Source organism: Gambusia affinis, linkage group LG16, assembly GCF_019740435.1.
Source record: "Gambusia affinis linkage group LG16, SWU_Gaff_1.0, whole genome shotgun sequence".
Lineage (NCBI taxonomy): Eukaryota > Metazoa > Chordata > Actinopteri > Cyprinodontiformes > Poeciliidae > Gambusia > Gambusia affinis.
In genome coordinates this window covers 659,571-684,051 of record NC_057883.1, presented here as the reverse complement: position 1 = coordinate 684,051, position 24,481 = coordinate 659,571, and the positions used below count along the sequence as shown (strand labels likewise).

At 39.6% G+C, this 24,481-nt stretch overlaps 1 protein-coding gene across 7 annotated transcripts in view; it reads right to left on the bottom strand.

Moving 5' to 3' along the window:
- Positions 1–24,481, bottom strand: part of LOC122845669 (nesprin-2-like) — a 283,421-nt gene that overhangs the window by 83,977 nt on the left and 174,963 nt on the right. For all 7 annotated transcript variants that reach the window (XM_044141999.1, XM_044142000.1, XM_044142004.1 and 4 more), the window contains 11 exons: positions 21,910–22,236; positions 20,954–21,307; positions 20,553–20,731; positions 17,654–17,870; positions 17,487–17,585; positions 17,249–17,413; positions 8,538–8,885; positions 8,284–8,420; positions 6,899–7,028; positions 6,565–6,738; positions 851–6,373 (listed from right to left, as the gene is read on the bottom strand). In XM_044141999.1, coding sequence (XP_043997934.1) covers positions 851–6,373; positions 6,565–6,738; positions 6,899–7,028; positions 8,284–8,420; positions 8,538–8,885; positions 17,249–17,413; positions 17,487–17,585; positions 17,654–17,870; positions 20,553–20,731; positions 20,954–21,307; positions 21,910–22,236 — 7,653 coding nt within the window. The remainder of the gene's footprint in view (positions 1–850; positions 6,374–6,564; positions 6,739–6,898; positions 7,029–8,283; positions 8,421–8,537; positions 8,886–17,248; positions 17,414–17,486; positions 17,586–17,653; positions 17,871–20,552; positions 20,732–20,953; positions 21,308–21,909; positions 22,237–24,481) is intronic.

Here is a 24,481-nt window from a genome sequence, read left to right as displayed (position 1 = left end):
TGAACAAGACAAAAGGAGATCAGCAGCTCTAAGTTCCTGGGGGTATACAACTTTGACTGGAAACTTCCTCCCATTGCTAAACTACAACTACAGGCAGACTACACTTCTAAATTAGCACAGAAAATCGACATCATCAGTCACAACTGCTATTTCTTTCCGGTGACTGACCCAGTTGAAATTCTACTGGAGGAGTCCATCACATCCAGACAGAGCAAGGAAGGGAGATGAGATTCAAGCGGAATGGCATAAGAACCCAATGGCTAGGCTAGATCACTTTATTTCCAAAAGATAAAAATGAAAAGGCCTCATATGAGCATTCATAAATATATATGTAAAATTTTGACTAAAGAGAAAATATTCAGTGAGCGGCAGTTCACTTTGGGATGTGGTGAAATGGGAGATTCACATCATGGAATCTGCAGCAACTGCATGATGCTATCAAGTCAATATGGATCAGACTCTGAGGAATGTTTCCAGTACCGTGTTGAATCTATGCCATGAAAGATTAAGGCAGTTCTGAAGGAAAAAGAGGTCCAACCCAGTCTTAGAAAGGTGTACCTAAAAAGTGGCCAGTGAGTGTACCTTTTCTAACTGAATGGCTAAAATATCATACAGCAGCAGAGAAAGCCACAATAACAACCTCATTATCAGTTACATCTCAATTTGGTAATGAGGTTTATAAGATTCCAACACAACATCTTATATAATGTGTCACATGACCCTGGAGGATGTAAGTAGCCTGACTTCAACGCCAATATTTCTTTCTTACCATGATAGTTGGTGTATTCTATTTGGGGGTTAAGATTTGTGTTCCTTATAAAATACTGATGCCTATAATAGAATAACTTACCTTTGGCAAGTTCACAGTCTGAAGCTTTACTTGATCATCAGGAGTTTGAAGCTGTAGATCTGCTCTGACTGTACTTTCTTCAGTCTCTGTCACTTGTTGCTCAATCTTTTCTTTTGCATCTGTTGAGTGTTTATACGTTTGGACCAAGCTAGGTTGAGACATGAACCGCTCTGTAAAGGTTTCTTGAACATCTTCTTCATTTCTTTCAAACCCTTGCTGAACCTTTGCTAGTGCTGCATCTTGGCTTTCTTTTACTGAGTCAGTGTTTATGCATGGCACCATTCCTAGCTGCTTTTCAGTGTCTGCAATTCGGACGTCAAAAGGACTCACAAAGATTTCTGCATTTTCAATAAAGTTCTTATGAAAGGTCTCTGGTCCAACATCAGTGTCTTGTATTACCAGTTTAGATGGTTGTTCAGCAACACCAGGATCTTTATCTACTTCAGGTAATGTACCATTTCCGGATTCTAGCTGCTTGTAATCTTGAATTTTTTCCTTATTATCTATTTCAGGTTTCTTTGCTTCAAAGAATGCTTGCTGTTTTAAATCTACCATTAACATCTCTTCAGGGTAAACACCTATGGAAATTAGGTTTTGCTTTTCTATCCCTCTTTGGCCTTGTATACATGTTTCATTTGGATCAGTCTTTGGCATCTTTGCAATTGTAACCACTGATGTGGTTTTTTGCACCTGAGTTTCTGGTTGTAAAATCAATAACTGTTTTCCTTTTTCTGTAATAGAGTTGTCATTCAGTTTCTGGGACAGATCCCCATGACTTTCCTCTATGGTTCTGCAGATGTCTTGCCTATTCATTACTTCTGTATTGAAATGACCTTGTTCAGAGGTTCTTTTGTCATCAAGTACAGTGTCCGCATCACATGAGGACAATGGTTGTGAGGAGTCATCCTGAGACACACTGGAGTGAGTTTGTTGTAATTCCGCTCTTATTCCATCTATGTCTGGCTCCTCTACTTTGACAAACATCTTTTCCTGCCCACTGGCTTGTTGGGCTTCTTGTTCTTCAGGTTCCTTGTGAGTTTTCTCTGACTCTTTGGATTTTTCTCCAAGACTGTTAGAAAAATAATCTGGTGTTTCTGCTGCCATTTCAGGATGATCTTTCATAAAACTATGCCTTTTGCCAGGCCCAGCCTTTTCATTTTTTGTTCTCAAAAGTTCTATCTTTGTCTGTTTTTCTCTGTGACCTATGTCATTTAAGCATATTTCAATGACTCTTGTTTCCTCTGAGTGTACTGACTCATAACCAAAAGAGGTGAGTTGAACAGAGCTAGCTTGACCAACATTACCTACAATTTGGCTACTACTGTCTTGAATTTCTGTCTCACTCATTGTAGATGTAGCTTCCTCTGGGTTGAGAGATTCTATATATTTTTCAGACTGGTTGTGTGTTCGATCAATATCTATGACTGTCTCTTTTTCTTCTTCAATAGAGGTGGGATCACTCTCTTCTTGGCTGCTCTGTATATCTAGCTGTAGAATACAGACTTCGGTCAGTATTTGAGATCTCTCTAAGGTGACAGATTTTGCATCACCGTTATGAGTTAGAAGAGTGGGACGTTTAACTGGAAAACTGCATTCCTTTGCCAGTCTAGTCTCAATCTGATGTATTTGGTCTTGCTCATAAAAGCTTATTTCTATAGGTTCTGTCATGTGTACCATTGCTGCTTCCAAACCAGGAGCCTTGATTTCAACTGAGGTTTTTTCAGTAATATCTTCTTGGATAATGCTTTCAACAGTCTCCTTAATTGTCTCATCTCCTGTGACACATGTGTTGTCAGTGACCTCAGGACTGCTAGTGATATTTAGATCTAGAATGCAGTCAGGTTCCTTCTGAGCAAACACTTCTTCCTTGATCTCTTTGACTACATGCACAGAACTTTCCTTAAGCATCTCATATATTTTCTGTGATGCCTTATGTTCAGACTCTTTTTGCTCATTCACAGTTCCTCTCAGTTTAAAATTTTCATTCTCTGTTAAGTGTATTTCTGTGAGCTCAGTCCTTTCTTCTTGAGATAAAGCAAGTGTAGAAACAGCAGAGCTATGTCTGTTGGAAATATATTTGCCTTGAAACTCTGTATCAGGTTGATTTAGCTCTATCTCATTTATCCTATTGAATGCAGCTGCAGGCACATCAAGAATCAAATATCTCTTCTCAATTTTGTCTGTGTTTTTCCACAAATTTAATATGTAATTAGCTATATTTGGTGGATGTATAGAGCCAGAGGAAAAAGAAAGGTGCACTTTGGAAGCAGTTTCCAGATCTCTTTCTGAAGACTGGGCAATTGTTTGTTGTGGACAACCTCTGACTCTCTGCTCAGACTCCTGACATGACTTTAATGGAATGGCTGAAATGTCTTCCTCATTCTCTTTAGCATGATGGCTTAATGCACAAGTGTCCAACTCGTGGCGCAGATAACTTGCTTTACCCATACATTTTTCCCTTGTATCAAGAATGATTGTGGCTGCTTTCATTCCTTGTAGAGTCTCATCTTCCAGAATTTGAACTTTAGTTTCTTCAGCTACGACACTGTGTTGTACAACAGTTTGGTTGTCTATATTGCCATTTTCTGTCTTTGTTCCAGATACCTTCATTTCATCAATGTTTTTGAGACTTTCTGACTTTTGTTTGGTTAATGAAATCTGTGTTAGTCCCACTACAGAAGTTGAAAATGGTCCTCTGTCTTCTTGTGTTCTTGAAGGTGATTCTTCACATTGACTTTGGGTTTTATTTTTATCACTATTACCTAGATTCTGTGGCTCAGTTTTGTCTGGACTTTGTTCATTTATAACTGAACCTATAAGTTCTGGTTGGCCTCTAAAATACATCAACTCAATAGTAGCTTCAGCTATCTGACGATCAGGAGCTTTCGTCACCAGTGTTTCCTCCTTGTGAAAGGTTTCTGGGGTAACAACGAAGCTTTTTGGTGTTGTGGTTGTAAAGTACTCATATTCCTCCTGATCAGTAGTTAGTGTATCTGATGGCTGAGTTGAAGAATCTCTTTCTGTGTTAAGTTCCTTCCTTGTTTCCTTCATCTCTAAAGCACCAGTTTCAACAGCTATAATCTCTGGTTGTAAAGCTGTGGAAACATTTGTAGTATCAGAAGAAACCAGGCATTGTTCTTCCAAAACCATGTCCAAATCTCTTTCTGAAGATTGAGAAGTAGTTTGATGAAGAGTCTCTTTGGCCTTGTGCTCAGACTCCTGAAGCCAGGCGTCGAATGTTTTGCATGGTATACTTGAACTGTATGAAATGTCTGCTTTAGACCCGTTAGCATGAGCTGAAACACAGGTTTCTACTTTGTGGAAAGAACTATCTAATAACTGTAGAAATCTTTCACCTGTGTCTAGATCAACTGTGGCCTTTTCCTTTTCTTGTTGATCCTGGTCTTGGAAAGCATTCTTTTTTTCTGAGCTGATGTCTTCTGCCACAGTTTCAATGTCCTTGCTGTTATTTTCTGCCATGGTAAGTACAATGATGTTATGCTTTTCTATAAGATGTGTTGTGACTACATCAGTGTGTGTTTCAGTAGCACATAGTAACTCTGGACCTGCTGAAGGCTCAACCCTTGTTACATCTTTTCCTGTTTGTCTAAGCTCAGTTCCTGCCAAAATAAAATCTGTTTGCTCCGTGGATGGTGGCCTTGACCTCTCAGCATCATGCTTTTCACTTGATGGAACCTGATCATTAGTCAAGTGTTCTAGAGGAAGCCTTGAACATTCTGACAATCTTTTGTTTTGTATAAGGTTAACTGACTCCACTACTAGTACTTCAGTCTGTCTTTCATTTTCCCCTGATCTGATCTGATCATTTTCCATTCCCTGTGCCTTCTTCTTGTTAAAATGGTCTCGATAACTTACAAGACTGTTGGACCTTGTGGTTAGGACAGGCTCATGTTCTTCTTGATCAGTAGCTTTTCCACTTCCAATTTCTTTTTTTGTTTCGTTAGACTCCAGGTTGTAGGTTCCCATAGTGGCCGGCTGAACAGATACCGAAACATCACTATTAATTGGTATGACTGCTATTTCTGTTAAAATGGTCTCTGTTTCTTCTGAAGGATTCTGTCCTTCAGGCCACATTAATTTATCCTGTTCATGTTTTGCAATGGTGTCTTGCAAAGGTTTTGATGGTCCTGAGATACATTTAGTTGGTGAAAATTTACCTTTGTCCTTAAGAGAAGAGTCAGTTAATTCTTTGAGCTCATCTGAAGATCCTTGAGCCATAGATTCATTATTATTTTGTTCAAACTGAAAAGACGTATTACCTTCAGCCTCATCCATCTGAAAGGCTTGTACAATACACAGTTCTGTTTTCTCTGATTTTCTTCTGGGTGACAAAAAAGGACTGTCTATAAAGGTTTCTGTGGCAAAGTTTGATTCTTGTTGGGTATCATCAGGGTCTAAACTCGGTGTTATATTGGCAGCGTAATTTAACTCCAACTGAACTTCAAGATTAAACCTCCGACAACTTGGTATAATTTCAGTTTCTTCTACTAAAACCTGTTGTTGCTCTTTAGAACTCTGTAAAGACTTGTCACTGTTTGGATGGGGATGGCTTTCTGCCAATGTTTTGGAGATATGCTCTATTGGTGTTTCTTGACCTTTTAATCTTCTTTTGGCTGGAGAAGGTTTATCTTTCTCTTCTTCAGAGGTTTCACTTTTTTCTGATTCTCTGTGCAAATCTGAAGATTCCAAGCTAACAGGTGTTTTGTTATCTTCAGGGTCAACTTCTGTACTCCATTTATCAAAAGCAACTTTCATGCAAGTTGCAGCTGGGACGGCAGTCTTTGATTTTCTTATGATTGGTATATGTTTTGATTCTTCCCCATGGCTGAGTTCAGTTAGCACTACTCGTACCATTTGTTGTTCAAGATATTTAGAGGAAAACTTTGGACTAATTGATTTTTGTCTGGGAGGTTGAACCTCTTTTTGTCTTAAAAGAGTTATCTCAGGGTACCCTTGAACAAACTGTGGACACACAACACTTGTATTTTTTTCAACAGTAGTAACTCCAGATGGTGCAATTTTAAAATAGTCCTGGTTCTGTTGCAATTTAGCATCACTTGGGTTTGAGAGTAAAATTTGACCCCTGGCCTCAATGCTACTTGGTTCAAACTTGATCTTAGGTTCACTGCTACCGATATCACTGCAGTGAGTGTTTATAGCTTTCCTCATGTCTGACTCCACCTCAGTATAGACAAGTTCTTTTTCGGTCTCTAAGCACTTTGAATTTCTTCTGGATGGAATCAGTGAAATTTCTTCACATGTAGCACTTTTTGAAACTTCCAAGGCTGGTTTCAAACTGGTTTTTAGAATTTCCTCAGTTTGAACCAATAATTCATCCATAACAGATGTAGACGTTTTGGGTAAGGATGCACTTTGTTTCTCATGGAAACTCTTGTTCTTACGAGGTGGTGCCACAACAGTACTCTTTGTTTCCACCAGTTTTACACGAGACATATCCAAGGACCGAGTATCAGGCAGTTGTTTGCCTCTCTGTTCAATTTCCTTCAATAAAACAGAGAAAACTGAATTAAGGTTTTGTGTATTAGACTTAAGCTACTTTATTTAAAGTAAGAACCACCATGTTTCTTAGTCTTAATTTTGTAAGATCTTGATCTTACAAACATCAAGATCTTACAAACATTCTTGATCTTACAAAACATTGATTTGGAAACACAATTCTATGATGTAGTTACCTTCAAGCTCTGATTTAAAAAGTTCTTGTGTGCATCTACATGTTCAAGAGTCTCTAAGCACTCTTTCTTAAACTTCTCAAACAAGTCTTGTGTCAGGCAGGCTGTTAGAAATTGTTGATGAGAAAGTGCTTCATGCAGATTGTGTTGCAGATTTTCAACTTCGTCTCTGGCCATCTGAAACCAAGAGGGGGAAAAAAACATTAACGTTTGCTCACATATCTGTGTAATATATTTTATGTATTATATATTTTATGATAGCATAGATGGAGAGGCAGAATATTAGCAGTAATTTAACAGTAAAATATGTGACGTGATTGAGAGACAAGGAGAAAACCTGCACAGAAGAAACTAAATCTGAAGGGTTGCTGTGGGTCCACTGTTGCATAATAGAAATAGAGTCCCTCAGATAATGAGCTGTGTTTGTCGAACAGGCCCCTTGGTGGTCACTTAGCCTAAACTCCAAACTGTCAATGCAGAGAAAGAAAATGTAGTGCAGTTGTTATTAATTGATCTTGTAATCATTCAAACATACAATACAAATAAGTGTCTGTGCAACTCAGGAAAAAAAAATGTAGGTTCAATAAATAATGTGAGGAGGGAATACTTTTTCTGCTTCCATTTAATCAATAGAAATCAGAGTCAGTGAATGTAGCATGTTTCTGCCACCCGGTATAACAGAAATGTGTACACACACACACACATATATATAACATGTAGAAGCGGCCGAAATGGGTTTTCTCCATAGGGTGTCTGGGCTCTCCCTTAGAGATAGGGTGAGAAGCTCAGTCATATATATATAGAAAGTCTCGATCAGTAAACGTTATAGTTTTAGAATAAGGGAACCTCATCATTCTTCAAAGAACACCATCAGTCTCTGACTTCTGCTCCAAGGATGACACCTCTAATTTGGTCCTGCAGAGTGACAAGGACCAAAGTATTCTACTTTTAAACTCTAATGAACCACAATGAAAGGTTAAATGATGAATTCAGGCTGTATCATTCAGGAGGTATGACCTGCTAAAAATAGGATTTATAAACCAGGCAGTAGCTTCTGGCATTACTCCTAATCAATCTTAGTGTACTCTTCGTAGCCAAATTTATATGCTGCAGCCATTGATGATCAGTCTAGAGAATTTTCAGGACATCGAGTTTGATTCTCCAGTGTCACCAAAACACCAGCTTCCTCACAGACAGTGGGGATTTTTTTCCAAGGATTTCCAGATAGTTTATCAAGTTCATTTTGCTCACCAGGTTTCCAGTGCCAGAGGTAACAAAGCAGCCCCAGAGCTTAAATGTAGGTAGGATGTCTTTTCAATGTATGTAATTAACATTACTGGGTACTCCAGCTAAGTTGTGATCACAACCAACATCTTAGCAATTTCAAGAGTCCTTCTAAAAGACTTTTTACAATTTTGGACTTTTCAGAGTCACTTAAGTCTCTTTTACAGCTTATTTTGCCTGATGAAAAGAAGCCGTCTAATAATTGTACACACCTTGATATAGTGTTGATCTCCTTAGCTCCCACTCTCCCTCATTGAACAAATACACGTCAGATATGTTTATATTATTCAATAAGCATTCAGGTTTGTACAACTCAGTGTTGGAAAATATGCATAAAAATGATGAAATGGTCAAAACTCAAACTTGCCTAATAATTGTGCACATTATGATTGGCAGCTCTGTTGAAATGTCAGGAAAAGGTGTTTGTAATAATGGTACCTGGTATGTTGCTGGCATAAAGATTCAACCAAACTGATAATTTCTGCAGGTAACTCGTTGGTATATGGTGCAGATTTTACTTCTTGGTACAGGTCCTGAACTTTGACACCTAAATCCAGCAGTGAGTTCTCACAGTTCTGATAGAAAAATGAAAAGCCACATTACTCAACACTTGGCACAGTGGGAGAGAAACAATTATTTTAGAAGGTGCCTTTTTTTCAGCAAAACATTTTGAAAGAAAATTCAGACAATACCTGAAGGCTGAGCCAGTGCTGCTGAAGCTGAGCTATGTTGTTCTGAGGTTCACTGTAACTAAATGCCTGGTCCAGAGAGCGCAGTTCCCACTGCAGGGCAGCCGCTCTCTCCTTTAACTCCTGGGATATTTGGGCCAGTTCACAGTCCATCTCCTCTAACCGCCTTTCACAGGTTGTCAGGTGCTTCCTGACTTCATGCTCTGATTTGGCACACAGTTCATGGAGGTAGCGAACCTCCAGTGTGATAGCATCTTGACCTTCAGGTGTACAGAGGCTCAACAAGCAGTCTTTGGCAGAATCCAGTTCCATCATGTCTCTCTGCTCCCTATCAACTGTCAGGAGCAAAGCCTAGAAAAAAACAAAAATGTTAGACCAGGAGGCCTGGAATAAGGTTGCGCATAGGAATAGGTACCGAATTCGTTTATACTTTTATAAGTACCAACCAAATTCTTTCAGTACTACAGAGAACCTAATCACATAAAATCAAATGGTACATTTCGCTATGGAGGATGATTAGGGGATTTTCCATACTTGTCCTGAATGCAGCATAGCACACAAAGGCCCGTAATGACATCAGCTGGTTCAGTAAACTACAGTCATATGAAAAAGTTTGGACACCCCTATTAGTCTTAATTATTTTTGTCTCGAAATATTTGGATGTCCTCTCCTTGGGCTGCCACCTTATTGTTGTCGAGGGGTTTGAGTGCCCCAATGATCCTGGGAGCTATGCTGTCTGGGGCTTCATGCCCCTGGTAGGGTCACCCAAGGCAGACAGGTCCTAGGTGAGGGACCAGACAAAGCGCAGTCTGAAGACCCCAATGATGATTAAAAACATTGGACTCGGCATTCCCTCGGCCGGACGCGGGTCACCGGGGCTCCACTCTGGAGCCAGGCCTGTAGGGGGGGCATGATGACGAGCATCTGGTGGCCAGGTTTTTACCCATGGAGCCCGGCTGGGCTTTGCCCGAAGAGGAAACATGGGTCCCCCCTCCCATGGGCCCACCACTTGTGAGAGAGGCCAAAGGGGTCGGGTGCATTGTGAGATGGGTGGCAGCCGAGGGAGGGGACCCTAGCAGTCCGACCCTCTTGGTGGCTGGCTCTTGGGACATGGAATGTCACCTTTCTGGTGGGAAAGGAGCCAGAGCTAGTGTGTGAGGTCGAGAGGTTCCAGCTAGAAATAGTTGGTCTCACCCCGACGAATGGCTCTGGTTCTGGAACCAGTCTTCTTGAGAGGGACTGGACATACTTCCACTCTGCAGTTGCCCAAGGTGAGAGTGGCAGGAGTGGGCATACTTGTTGCTCCACATCTCAGTGCCTGTACATTGGGGTTTACCCCGGTGAACAAGAGGGTCCTGACTATCGTTTGTGCTTATGGGCCGAACTGCAGCTCAGATTACCCACCCTTCTTGGAGTCCTTAGAGGGGGTACTGGAGAGTGCCCTTCATGGGGACTCCCTTGTTCTGCTGGGGGACTTCAACGCTCATGTGGGCAATAACAGTCAGACCTGGAGGGGTGTGGTTGGGAGGAACGGCCCCCCGATCTGAACACAAGCAGTGTTCTGTTGTTGGACTACTGTGCTCGTCACGGATTGTCCATAACAAACACCATGTTCAAGCATAAGTGTGTCCATATGTGCACTTGGCACCAGGAGACCCAGGACAGCTCGATGATCGACCTTGCCATCGTTTCATCGGATCTGCGGCCATATGTCTTGGACACTCAGGTGAAGAGAGGTGTGGAGCTGTCCACTAACTACTACCTGGTGGTGAATTGGCTCCGGTGGTGGGAGAGGATGCCGGTCAGACCTAGCAGGCCCAAATGTGTTGTGAGGGTCTGCTGGAAACATCTGGTGGAATCCCCTGTGAGGCAGAGCTTTAACTCCCATCTCTGGCAGAACTTCAAACACGTCCCAGGGAGGTGGGAGACACTGAGTCAGAGTGAACCATGTTCTGTGCCTCCATTGTCTAGGCGGCTCATCTGAGCTGTGGCCGCAAGGTTGTCGGTGCCTGTCGTGGCGGCAACCCTCGAACCCTTTGGACAACTTCGGTGAGGGATGCTGTCCGGCTGAAGGAGTCCTATTGGGCCTTTTCGGCCTGTGGGAATCCGGAAGAAGCCGATGGGTACCGGCGGGCAAAGCGGCATGCGGCCCGGGTGGTTGCTGAGGCACAAACACGGGCGTGGGAGGAGTTTGGAGAGGCCATGGAGGAAGACTTCCATGACTTCCATGCTGTACCTCTGCCCCCTCTCAGGAGGGGGCAGGGGTACTGTCTACAGTGGGGATGGTGTGCTGCTGACCTCAACTCGGGATGTTGTGGGCCAGTGGGCAGAATACTTTGAAGACCTCCTCAATCCCACCAACATGCCTTATATTGTGGAAGCTGAGTCTGGGTACTCTGGGTTGTCCGGTTTAAATCGCTGAGATAACTTTTTTTATCCTTCCCCTAAACAACTATGTTGAACAATCTTTGTTTTCAGATCATTTGATAGATCTTTTGAGGTGCTCATGATGCCACTCTTCAGAGGAGCTTCAAATAGGGGAACAACTTGCAACTGGCCACCTTAAATACATTTTCTCATGATTGGCTACATCTGGCTATTAATTTCAAATCATAGTAAAGTTATTAATCAAATTTTGTGTTTCAGTAAGTCAGTGAAAAGAAGATAAGGGTATTCAAATCAATAAAAATAATAAGAGTACCCAAATTTTTCCACTTGTCAAATTTTGGTTTAATGCATATTGCACATTATCTGTTAGCCCAATAAACCTTATTTCAATACTGAAATATTACTGTGTCCATTGGTTACTAGATATATCACACTGAAATAGATATTGCAAACACCCAAATATTTAGAAATAAAAATAATTAAGATTAATAGGGGAACCCAAACTTTTTCATGTGACTATAAGTAAGCTTAGCCGTTAGAAAATGCTCAAATGTATGGCTCCAGTTTTCAAAATCCAATGCAAATTATGCTCTTTGCAATATTTGTGATGTGAGGTACAAGGCCAGTGTTGAAAGCATGCATAACTTGAGAAAGCACCTGGCTAAACACAAGATTTTTCTAAAGTGTGCATATCTTTCCACAGCCTCAGACCTACCACTCCTGCATTGGCCTCTGCTAGCACACCTGCATCTATCAGCAACTCTTCCTCTGTAGCTGGCAACACGGACAAACAAATGTTTAATACATTTGGTGATGGCGACAGCAACATTAATGAGTCAAGTGATGGAAAAAGACAAATAGGAATACATGGAGCTGGATTTTAATTTGTTTGATGCGACAAAACACTCTTTTAGTTGCTCTGAAGAGTTTTCATTTTAAAGAAATTTGTCAAACATTTGTGATGTTACTATATAGATAGTTGGATGTTGTCTTGATATCTTTGTTAAATGTTGTATATTTAGAAATAAATATGTTAAATAAGAAAATAGTTAGTACCAAAAATTGGTAATGTTGAGTACCATCACAGATGGTACCGGATATCAATACCAAATCAATTCAAGAGTCAAAGGTACCCATTCCTAAATGCACATAGGTGAAATTCTGTAAGAACAGTTGTGAATATGGGTTTATTGTGTTTATATTTGATGAAAAAGGTTGTTCCTGTCAGTTTTCTCCTGCGACCCCAGTGGAGTTGTCCAAACTCATGTCACGCATGCAAAGCTCCACCTCATTCCATCCGTGTTTGTAAATAACTGTCTCCCTGTCGTTTATCGACTTATCAGTGACATCATCATCATCATCATGATCACCCTGCTTCAGCTCTAGTTCAGTTCCCCAAAACCTCAAACTTGCTGCTATGATATCCATCCTCAAACAGCTTGGACTAAACCCTGACACGATCTGACCAACATCCCCTTTCTGTCTAAAATACTGGAACGTGTTGTTGCCAATCAAATGAAAACCCACCTTACTTCCAATTACTTGCATGAACCATTTCATTCTGACTTCAATTCACAGCACAGAAATAGCCCTACTAAAAGTCACCATTGATCTCCTCCTTTTCTCAAATCTGGACATCTCAACATTCTTGTCCTCTTAGACCTCACCAACAGTCACACCATTTTTCTTTCCTATATAGAATCCTCCCTCAACATCACCGGCATCACTTTTTCTATTTACAGTCATATCTCACAAATAGACAACCATTTAACAACATAAATAGAGGCAGCTGTTGTCCTGCGACTTAGTGGCGACCTGTCCAGGGTGAACCCCGCCTCTCGCCCAGAATATTAGCCAGAGATAGGCACCAGCACCCCTCCCGATCCCTCTAGGGACAAGAGTGTTAGAAAATGGATGGATAGATGGAAATAGAGGCAGCTCCTCCATTGCTGCAGAACTGCTAGAAATATTTAGTATATGTTATCTTATATTTGCTGTGTTTGTTGTGTGAAGTTGTTTGGTTGCGCAACAGCTCCCATTGTTCTGTGAGATCACCTGTTCCTGCATTGTAGCTACAGAAGGAAGCAAATAGGAACTGAACTCTGCACTTTGCATTATGTCAGCCCGTAGGTCCAACACGCCTGTGACTCAAGAGAACAGAAGCAGAACAGAAGAAGCAGCAACGCTTTGTAATTAACTCAAGATAACAGAATAAGCTATGTAACTAGGGACCGCCCTAAGAAAATAAAGAGAAAGGGTGCAGTAGAACGTGCTTAGAACGGTGGGAGATTGTAACTGAAGCACGCTCCTGTCTGTTCTCCTTGCCGCAAGTAAATCTAAAACTCTCTTGTCTTTCTCCTATTTGTGTGGTGTTTGAATGTTTTAGGTTGTTTGAACCTGACAGGAACTGCCTTCTTTCATCTAAAAAATATTACTTCTCCATCCATCACTCCCCTTCTTAGCTATACCTTCTCCTGTGACCACATCACCCCAGTTCTCCAGAAGCTGCTTCCCTGTCTCTCAGCGCATCCATTTCAAAGCCTTCCATAATCAAGCCCCATGCTGCCTAACCAACCTGTCCCCCATTACACTGCTTAACACAGCCTCCACTCCTCATGTCTCTACCACTAACACCCAAGCATCAGACCTAAAGTGATAAAGCGTTCTCCATAACTGCTCCCATCCTATGGCACTCCCTCTACAAACACATCCATGACAGTTCAGACCTATTCAGATCATTTCTCAAAACACACCTTTTTTAGAACAGCTTTTAAGGTATGATTAACATCCTCTTTTATATATTTTGTTTGATGTACTTGAGTGCTCCGTTTGTAATGTTGCTTGATTCCTGTAGTGTCCTTGAGCTTTAAGAAAAGCACTACATAAATAAAATCTATTTTTAATATTTTTATTCTTATTATTATTGATGTTGTTATTAGGCATAATAGGTCATCAGTATCACATGGCCAAAGATTATACAACTTCAACGATCAGATGTGAAATAATGTATTGCAAACAGCTTTGTTCACTTTCAGTGTCTATGGCAACAATAACATATTCACTGTATTTTTGACACAAAATAATAAGCTACTTCCTGTCAGTATAATCATATCCATCAGTGATGCTATGAAAGACTGCAGCCTACATCACTCAATCTATCAATCTGATTAGTAGATTAGTCTCTAGAAAGAGAGGAGAAAGCTAGGAATTCTTTTTTTCTCATTTTAGTGACAATAGTCTCTAAATGCTTTTCTACCGTGTATAGAAACTCCAAGTTATGGACAGCAGAAGACTTATTAGATAAAATATCGGGAACAAGTAATGCACAAATACCAGAATGTGTAGTAAAGATACATTTGTAGCAGGAGTACCCAAACTTTTTGAGACCAAGATCTACTTTTTCTCCCACCAGCCAGCTGAGATCTACCTCATGACATAAAAATTGCAAATGAAACTCTATTGACTTATTTTATATGCAAATATACATCAGTTATAGCAGAAATAATAAAGTGATACAAAATCTAATGCAATTTCTTCCTCAGTGAGATTCTAGCCCTAGGAAGAGGTTGCTGATTGCAAACCTGAGGCCAGCAGGTGTCAGTCAGTTATGGTAGATCTGAACTTTGACCTCAATATGAGAAGCTACAGCCAGTTAGGAGAGGGTTACCTTTTGATGACAAGCCACCCCAGAACCGGATTTGATCAGGATTCTTCATTTATAAGTGAAAAATAAAAGATGGTAAAATAAACATCTAAAAAAAGATGTTCCATCGATCCCAAGATGTTTTGAGTTGATCTTGACAGTAGGTGACAAACTGAACGCCGCCAAGACGATGAGACCAGCACTTCTTCTTCTGACACTCTTATCAAAATATTCACTAAGATCCTTAATGTTTGTAGCTTCATTAAAGAATGGTAATTTAAAAAAAGAAAAATCAAATGTGTTAAAATTTATATTCTCAGAAATTATTTTTTCAACAAGGTGTTGCGTAATTCAGCGTGTTTCTGTTCCATTAACAAAAAAGAAAAAAAAAAAGGCGACTCAAGGACCGACTAGGTAATTTAAACTCCTGCTCTGCTAGTCAATCAACCATCGCTGTGGGAAGCGCTGATTAATAATGGAGAAATAAATATCAAGCCTGAAAACTTGATATAGTAACGGACTGAATGTTATGTTTTTAACTTAATCTTTGCTTGGCTTGCGGGGCGCAGGCGGTTGCCATGGTAACAGATGTGCTTAAACTACAAAGAGAGAGAGAGTAAAAAGGTAGGAGTGGTTTTTATTTGATCACCTGTTCGGGTTATTTTACCTTTGCTGTGGTTCATTACAGCCGCTGTAGTTTCTAAACGTTGGACTAATTACCTTGTTCGTTTGTGAGTTTATGTCATTCACAACAAACATCAAATAGAGCAAATATATTTCATAAACTTTTAACAAACAAATGGCTTCTACTGCGATAATCATGTGAAATTAAATGAATTATATCCCAGCTTCAGAAGATTTGGCTTTACCTTTCCAGAGCTCTTTGGTTCTTCCTGTCTGGCTTTAGATCTGAGCACCCAGACAAAACGGTATTATGCCATAATATGAAGTTACGCTGGAATTATTAGGTTGTTCTGCTACTCAAAATTGGCATTGCTGAGGAATATTGGCAATCTATTTCATTATTATTATTATTATTAATTTTATATGTGAAATATTTGACCAGTGATGTATCTATGGGTCCTTTTTGGCCTACGCATTTCAGGCACATTTGGCACTTTCAAAAAAGAGGTGAGTAATTACTCAGTAGCACATATCTGAACTATGTTTTGGTTCAGATATTTGTAACTTTTCGGTCATGTGGTACAAATACTTGTACCACATGACTGAAATGTTACTACTTTACAAAGAAACTGTACCCGGACACAACACATATTTATTGTTTTGGACCTGGCTTGAAACATTAAAGGTTCACTGTTATGAAAAATTAACTTTTCACATGTTTGTGTCCTTCCATTTGGTTATCTAATGGTTCTAGAAACAGTCAAAAACAAAACAAAAACACCCAGCTGTTCTTTGGGAATAAGTAAATGTCCTACTGGTATCTGCAATACAACCTGTTTCAAAAACTTCCAAATTGTTGTCACAATTTTGGAACATAGCAAATCCAAGCCATACCCAAAAGTGGGGCTACATCCACTTCAGTGGAAAATAATGCCAAGTTGTTTTACTGGATTTACCCTGCATAACGGTTTCTGTAAAAGGAAAATGCTGCGTTTTCAGCTGCAATAGAGCATGCGTTTATGCTTTTCCTCTCAGTCACGGAGAACGGACCAGTGTGGCTTCATTTGATTTATGTTCTTTGCAATATCCCTGCAATATTGCCAAAGAAAATTGTAGTCCTCTGAAAACTACCAACAGCCCACAGCACGATTTGCCAAAATACTTGGACTAAAGAAGGTTCACTTCATACTGTTCAGCACAAATCTGTAGATGATGGTGATGTAAGTACATAATGATGTTTTGTGTTTTTTGTTTTGTTGTTCGGCCTGAACCTGATCTGTCACTTAACATAAGATAATGCTGAATGACAGCCTCTGATAGTTCTGTGTCCCCTCTGTTCATTTACTGTCAGAATTCTAATAAAGTAAAAGTGACAGTACTTTGACAAGATGAAGCATTTGTGAAAACATGCTGGAAAGTCGGACATTCCCAAAGGATTTTGCTTGTTTTTTTGTTTGTTACATGTTGACAGAAATGCTTCTCCTCTAACATTGGAAATATAGAGTATGACTGAAGTGATTCCGGACTGGATCTGTGAGGATTTGGGTTTTTTCTCTGGGTTGATTTGAGTTCTCTGTGTCTCCGTGTTGTCCTGTCTTCCCCTTGATTAGTTCCCAGGTGTGTCTCGTTCCCTGATTACCTCCTTTAGGTGATTAACAGGCTCCTTCAGCACTTGGTGGCTGCAGAAGATGTCATGCAATCATTTGAATCAGCTGTTCTGGTATAGAGGCACATCTAAAACATGCAGAGCAGGGGGGACTGAGGACTGGAATTGGGAAACACTGGTGTAGTGTATGAGGAAGAAACATTAAAACTCTAAACACTGACTCTTCACATAAAATATATTTAAATGCATGTTAGTATTCTGAAGACACATGCAAACAAACTTACAAACTAAAAAAGGCACTAAACACATGCTTCACTACAAAGTTATTTGGCCAAGACTCTTCAGTCTTTTAGTCCCACAAATTAAAGTCTAAGAAATGTAGTTCTTATTCCAAATGCGACCCATTGATGACTTAGTATTCCAACTTAAACTGTGAAGATTAAATGTGTTAACCTTTAGGGTGTTGACAGAATTGTAAAGGCCAGATCTGTCTGTAGGGGGGGGTCCCAGGCCTTTAACCTGCTCTCTCAGCCAGTCCTGAGCTGCTTCATGTTGTTCAATAAGCAGAGTGCACTGCCGCTCCATCACAATACCTTGCTCCAAGTTTGCTACCACATCCTGAGAACAAAAATTCATGTTTAGATTGAAACAACAGCTGCAGTCACATTTCTCTTGTTTTTCTTATTCTCACAGTTAGCTGTTTTAGCAGGGCAGGAATGGCCTCCTCCTTGGCTCTCCAGGAAGGTTCAATCCAAACTTGGTCTTGTGTGATTTCATACAGGTCCTCAGCCTTAAAAAAGCAGACATATTTAGAATTGTTCTCTAATAACTAAAATATTTTAAATTCTTTGTATTTACCTGTGAATGCACATCTGAGAATACGGAGGCTAAGGCTGTGCTCTGCTCCAGGAGGGTCTGGGCCTGCTCTACAGCCTGTCTTCGGTCTCCCAAGCCTGGCCACGTGAATATCTGTGGAAGGCTGGATGCCTGCTTCTGGATCTCAGCCAGTAGGGCCTCAGCCTGATCCTGATTAAACTTCCAAGAAAGCAGGCGGTCCATAACACCTTGAAGCTGTCTGCAGGGTAGTAGGTGGAAGATAAGAGAACGTCAGAAATCAGGATCAAATATGATCGAGCAAGAAGGATGAAAAAACTCCCCAATTTTCATGAAACATTCCAAGTAATGTTTCAGGAACAAAACCATGTGGTGACCAAGAAAAACTGGTCAACAGTTTGATGGGCCCTGACCAGGAACTCGCAATCTGGATCTGTAAATGTTGACAGTCATTTGGATACGCCTCACCCAGAGAGGGACTGGGCCGTTTTTGTAACACTGACAGTTCTAATGACACTAATACTAGTTTTGCTTAAAACAGAAAAGGAAGTGACCACTTACAGCCCATATGCTAGAAAATCTGGTTTAATTTTGTTCCTTAATGCTCTATTTTTATTTTTTTTTTTCAAAAAGAAATCAGAATTCAAACTTTGGTTTTGTATTTTTTTTTTTGAGGTTTTGCTTTGAACTTTAAGCAAAACCTCATGACAATCAATTGTCATGATTTGCTGGTGTGGGTGGTGGAGGCAGATTCTGAGACCCAGGTAAGATGAATGGTAGTGATGTTACGTGATATGCCGAGGCTTCGAGGCGTGTGTCAGTAATGGAGGGGGCGTTTCCGTAAAGCGTGTATCGAAGCTTGCTTCATTTAGGGGAGGAGCCGAAAACGATGACGTCCGAAGCCTCGCTGCCCGGCTGTACCACGTGACTGCTTCGGGAAGTGGCTCAGATTTGGCGCGGGGTTTATAAACCCCACAGGCTCCATTCAAAATGTGGGTTGTTGTAGGCGAGTTGCGGTCAGTTGAGAGAGTGGATAGAGTTTTGATAGTTTGGATTGCAGAGTTTGGATATATATATATATATATATATATATATATATATATATATATAGAGAGAGAGAGAGAGAGAGAGAGAGACAGAAAAAAGAGACAGAGAGACACACAGATACAGAAAGAGGGAGAGAAAAAAGACGAGGCAAAGAGAGAGAGAGAGAAAGATATATAGATCTAGAGATAGACAGAAACAGAAAAATAAAAAATAGATATAGACAGAGAGAAAGCGATAGATACATACAGACAGAAAGAAAGAGAGAGAGAAAAATCCTATCCTGTCCCACAGCTATCCTATTTTTAATTTTAATTCTAATATTAAGGATACATGAGTTTTCACCACCTGATTTAACTCGAGTTACCTTGAACTCCAATACCATCACATCATAAGCAGATTTGCTCTGGAATAAGCAAGGTATTGATCTAAATGAATTTTTTTTCCCTTCCCCCTTTATTTATTTATTTATTTTTCTGGGATCAATATTTAATGATTTTAGACTAATTTTTATATCAGGATTTTTAAGATAGCTGTGGGACAGGATAGGATTTTCTGTTTTTTCCTTTCTCTGCGTCTCCCTCTCTCTCTCTTTCTCTCTGCATATATATATATATATATATATATATATATATATATATATATGTATATATATATATATATATATATATATATATATATTCTCTCTATCTCTCTCTCTTTGTCTCTTTTTTCTTCACCTTTTGTGAAGGCATTCCCAAGAGCCATAATAGACAAAAATTCAATTCATCACACGTGTTAAGATACAGCTGGTTGTGATTACACCTGGCCAGTAGGTGGTTTCGTGAGCACATGAAGCTTCAAGAAATGAACCCTTTCTCGAACCAGTTGGCTCAAGTGGTTCAATGCCTCATGAGGCTTCATCTCACCATCACTAATGAATGGTGATGAATTTAATGATAACAAGTAATCCAGAGAATCCAAAAAACACGAAGTCTAGATAGCACATAGAGTGGATGCAAAAGCGCTCAAAAACTTGACAACCAGTGACTGAACAGACACGGCGAGGAACACAGCACACAGGTGGGGTTAAATACACAGAGGGTAGTCAAGAAGACAAGAAACACCTGGGAACAATCAAGGGGAGCCAGAAGACATGACAACACGGAGACACAGAAACTCAAAATAAACATAGAACAGGAACAGATCCTGACACCAATAACAATATTAATACTCTTTATTGGCCAGATTCTATTAGGCGACTATGAGACCCCTAATCTCAGGGCCACCCTAAAATATGAGCATCAATTAAAAGACAATCTTATTATCAATACAGGAGGAAAAAAATTCAGTCACAATAAAACTAAATGAATATACACAAGATGTTGATTTAGGTTATGGTTTTAGTTTTTGTTGTTTTATTTGACTTTTGTGGTCTGGTTCTGTTAGTTGTGGTTTTCTTAAGTTTCACTTGTGTGTTCAGTCATTATGTAGAGCCAGCTTCCCTTCGTTCAATGCAGCCTAATGTTTTTGCCCAGTAAGTATTCTGACTTTTCCCTTGTCTAGTAATCACCTTCCCAGCATTTCAAGCTCCTTATTTCCTCAGCTCAGTGTCAGACCCACCTGTGATGCTCAATATTGTTTGCCTGCCACTATTGCTGTTGTTTCATGTGTTTAGATTATGTTACTTTACATTCAGTTTGTAAGTTTTCAGTACCTTTCATTATCACAACATTATAAAATATCTGCTGAGAAAAGATGAGGTCTAAATTTCAGAATAGGACCATTATCTTCAGTACCATGTTTCCTTGATTTTATCAGTACACCAGCACAAAATCACAAAAATTAAAAAGAATTTTATTGAAATTATGTTAAAATTATTCTAAAACATGCTTTGTACCTGTAGGTCTCTTCAGCAGTTTGCAAAACTGTCCCCCACTGAATCTCTACATCCTGGACAATCTGCTGAGCCTCCATCCTCTTATCTTCTGGAAGGCCTGCATAGTCACAGAGACTCTGTGCTCGCCTCTTCAGCTCCACCACTTGACTTTCACCATTTGACTTAAAGTTCAAGATGACCTACACACAAAGTTTGTGCTGATATACACAAATCATTGTAAAACCACACATTCATATCTGAGATGCTCCCAATAAACATTTTAAGTTAATAAAAAATTCTTTGACTACCGGTAATCATCTTTTTTGTGCTAAAAGTTAGAGAATGAAAAATTAACATGAAAGAAAATGTTCATTGCAGCAAAAGTCACTTTTGTTTCCAAAATGTTCTTATGGATATCATACCTGTGCAGTTTTCATTCTTTCCTCTAGCTGAGCCTTGCTGCCCTGCATCCCACCTTGCATACATTCAGCTTGTTTGTCCAGGTCTTTAATCCAACCTTTAGTGTTATCTGCATGGTTTCGGAAGGCTCCCATTGCTCTGGAGAGTGAGTAGTGGACCTCAGCTTTCAGCAGAGTGGTTTCAGCTGTCTGCAGGACTTTCTTCCAAAGTTCTTCTGAGTCTTGTGCTGCCTTCTGGGCCTTTTGCTGTGCATACACTGAAATTTCTTGTCTGCCTTCCTGCTCAGACAAACTCTGGCTATGTCTCGTCAGTTCTGACAGTTTTGAGTCTCCCTCAGGCTTGAGGCTCAGGATGTTCTAATGATAAAACATATTTTCAATGTAAGGAGTTTAAATTAGTATACCGTACATGTTTTAATAAAGCATACAGACAAAGAAAACTTTCATTGTGTGTACACACGGGTGTGTGTGGGTGTGTGTGTGTGAGGAAATTATTGGAATTTTCAGATAAATTAAATTTGGACCTTGAGTAGGCCAAACTACAGTAACCCATAAATTTGACCTGACTGCTTTTTTTTTCCTTTTATGTTTTGCAAAACTCTCAAAACGTACAGTTACAGTCATGCACAGTTACTTTTCTGTGCATGCATATTGTAGCAGTACATTTACTTGTGTGTCAATCATGTCTCCTTATTTGCTTTACAAAAGTCCACTTTGTGTTTAGAATGGTCCTGATTGATACCACTTGCAGCTTTCTGTAGACATTCAAAATTCACTGACGTAGGAATCAATATGAAGCAGAGCTTGTCAAACAATAACAATTGAATTTTAAGGAACTGGTTCAGGGAAAGCAATAGACGTATAAATGATGGAGGATTTTAAATATCCCTTTCTTAAAAATCATCTTTTAAAAATAAGTAGTTTGCAAAAGTACTTTTCTCCTAGAACCTTATACATACCTGAGACATTTTTATCACTTGTTCTAGATCAGTCTCATTATCCAGAGACATGAGATCCTTCTGCCTTTCTTTTAGCCAGTTGCCGATGCTTTCATTCAGGGCTTCAAAGTTCCTGATCTGGAGATCCAGAGCACACTCCCTTTCAGCTTCACTCATTGCTTGTTTAGCATTTTTTAGCAGCCTTGCCCACTGTTCCTCACTGTCTTGTAATCTTTGCTCAAGGTCTTGCTTTTTCTGTTTGCCAAGATCCTGTGAACAAACACTCTGACAAAGACTCCTGAGCTTCTGGATTCTGTAATCACCTTCAGCCTTGGAACTCATTATGGCCTAGAAATAGGAGGAGAAATATCACCACAGAGACCATTAGAAATGAATGAAATATTTCTTAAAGAATTTGTTTTTATTAGTGATGGTCTATCTGAAGCCAGGCTTCGAGGCTTGTACCGAGTAATAAGGGGGCGTGTCCGATGAAGCCCCGTTTCGAGGCTTGTGTGGTCTTGTTGAAAACCACGTGACTGGCAACAAATTAGGCCTCGCATTGCATGGGTCACGTGACTGCTTCATTTTGCGTGTCGGTTTTCAAAATAAAAGCGTGATGAGCCGCTGCTTGATCGCATCAGAGGAGTATTTGTCTTCAGTAGTGCCCGAAATAAAAGGAACCTTTTATAATTCATGTGTATTAATGATTTTGATGATGGCACTCATCAAAATGTAATGTTTGTTATTGGTTTTCTCAATGGTTGATTATGGTATATTTTGTGACTTTATATTTGTGTGTTTTTTATTATGTAAAGCACTTTGAAACTGCACTGTTGCTGAAATGTGCTACACAAATAAACTTAGAGCCAGCAAGAAGAAAAATATCTGAGATCAGGGAATACTTGAGATGATTCACTCACAACATTCTTAAATAACAATAATTAAACCCTTCACCTCAAAAAATTCTCACCTTCTTGAAATTTCCACTATTTCTTTGTTTTGCAAAAATATATCAGTCTTAAACAGCAGAAACAGACTTAAAGCTGTTGGAAAAGTAAAATTCTGGCCTGGTGAGTAGAAATATGAGGGATCAGATCAGAGAGCCAATAGAAATCCAAGAAAAAGAGAAATTTTGAGAATTTTAGTTTTTCAGGAGGCAAATCAAAACTCAAAGAAAACTGTCTGCCCCAACAAGCTGCACTCTGAATACATTAAAACAAATGTCTATTGTCAAATCAGTCAGGGACAAAAGAAAACAGCCACTGACAGTAAACATATACCAGGATTGACTACAAATAATTTTAATAACTAAAAACATTAGTTAAATAGGATTTAATTAACTCTCCTGTTACTAAACGTGAGTTTGACAAAAACCTTTGTGACAATATTGCATTAACTAATTGTTTTTAAATATGTCTGTCTGAGTAACAAGGCTGTCACAGTTTGAACAGCAGATGTCACTAGTGAGAAATGAATGAAGCATCGAGTGATGAACCTTTGGGTAAAGCAATGGACCGGGAAGCTTCATGAGGCTTCATTTGACCATCACTAGTTTTTATACTTCATTAGTTTACATGTATTAAATGTATGTGGCAGAACAATTGATAGACAGTTATGTTGCAATATGACTGTTCAAATTAACTACTGTCAATTTGGACAATGAGAAGCTGAATGATTCCAGGTGTGGCTACCAATTATGTGTGGAAAGCATCATTGGTGCTTATTGACTCAACATTACACTTGACAAATTATCTTTAACACAGATGTGGGAGAATAACATAAAGGTTAGTACAGAGCAGAGAGACATAATAAGCACCCTTCTGTCAAATTTTAATCGGCGAGTGATTAATGACCGTAATCATTAATTGATTTTAATTTCCGGTGTCAAATTACCGCCCATCCCCCATTCACCCCATCTGTTATGACATCTATGAGTTTTAAGAATAATACAATTAAAGAATGAAAAACATTATGAGTTTTAAGAGTAACATAATACGTGTTAGATAATCTAGATTGATATGCAGTGTAGTATATTTAAATAGATTTGGGATGTTGTATTTACCTCCGGTTTACACAGAATATCTTCCTGAGACGTGAAGCGGGAGATACGGTCCTGCCATCTGTTTTGAGGTGGGACAGAAAACCCTCAGGATAGTTCTCATGACCTCTGATCACCATGTTTATTGACTATCTGCTCTCAGAATCTGCGCGGGATAGGGTCCCTGCGATTTATGTTCCGACTCGGAATTTCCGTAGAGAGGGTCCCTGCCATCTGTGTGTGATCCGGTAGGTACAATTTAAAGGTTTATTCTCATGACCTCTGATCACCATGTTTATTGACTATCAGCTCTCAGGATTTGCGCGGGAGATCTACAGAAAGCCATCTGTGTTTCTGTGCGACCATGTGTTGCACATACTCCATGTGTGAGGGAATAAAAGTATGAAAAGCAATAAGTGATAATTACTAAGCAGAATATTACATAATATGCAGTGTAGTATATTTAAATAGATTTGGGATGTTGTAGTTACCTCTAGTTTTAAACAGAGGTAAGAAAACTAGAGATATGTATCAGCATCCACGGGTGTGTGTGTG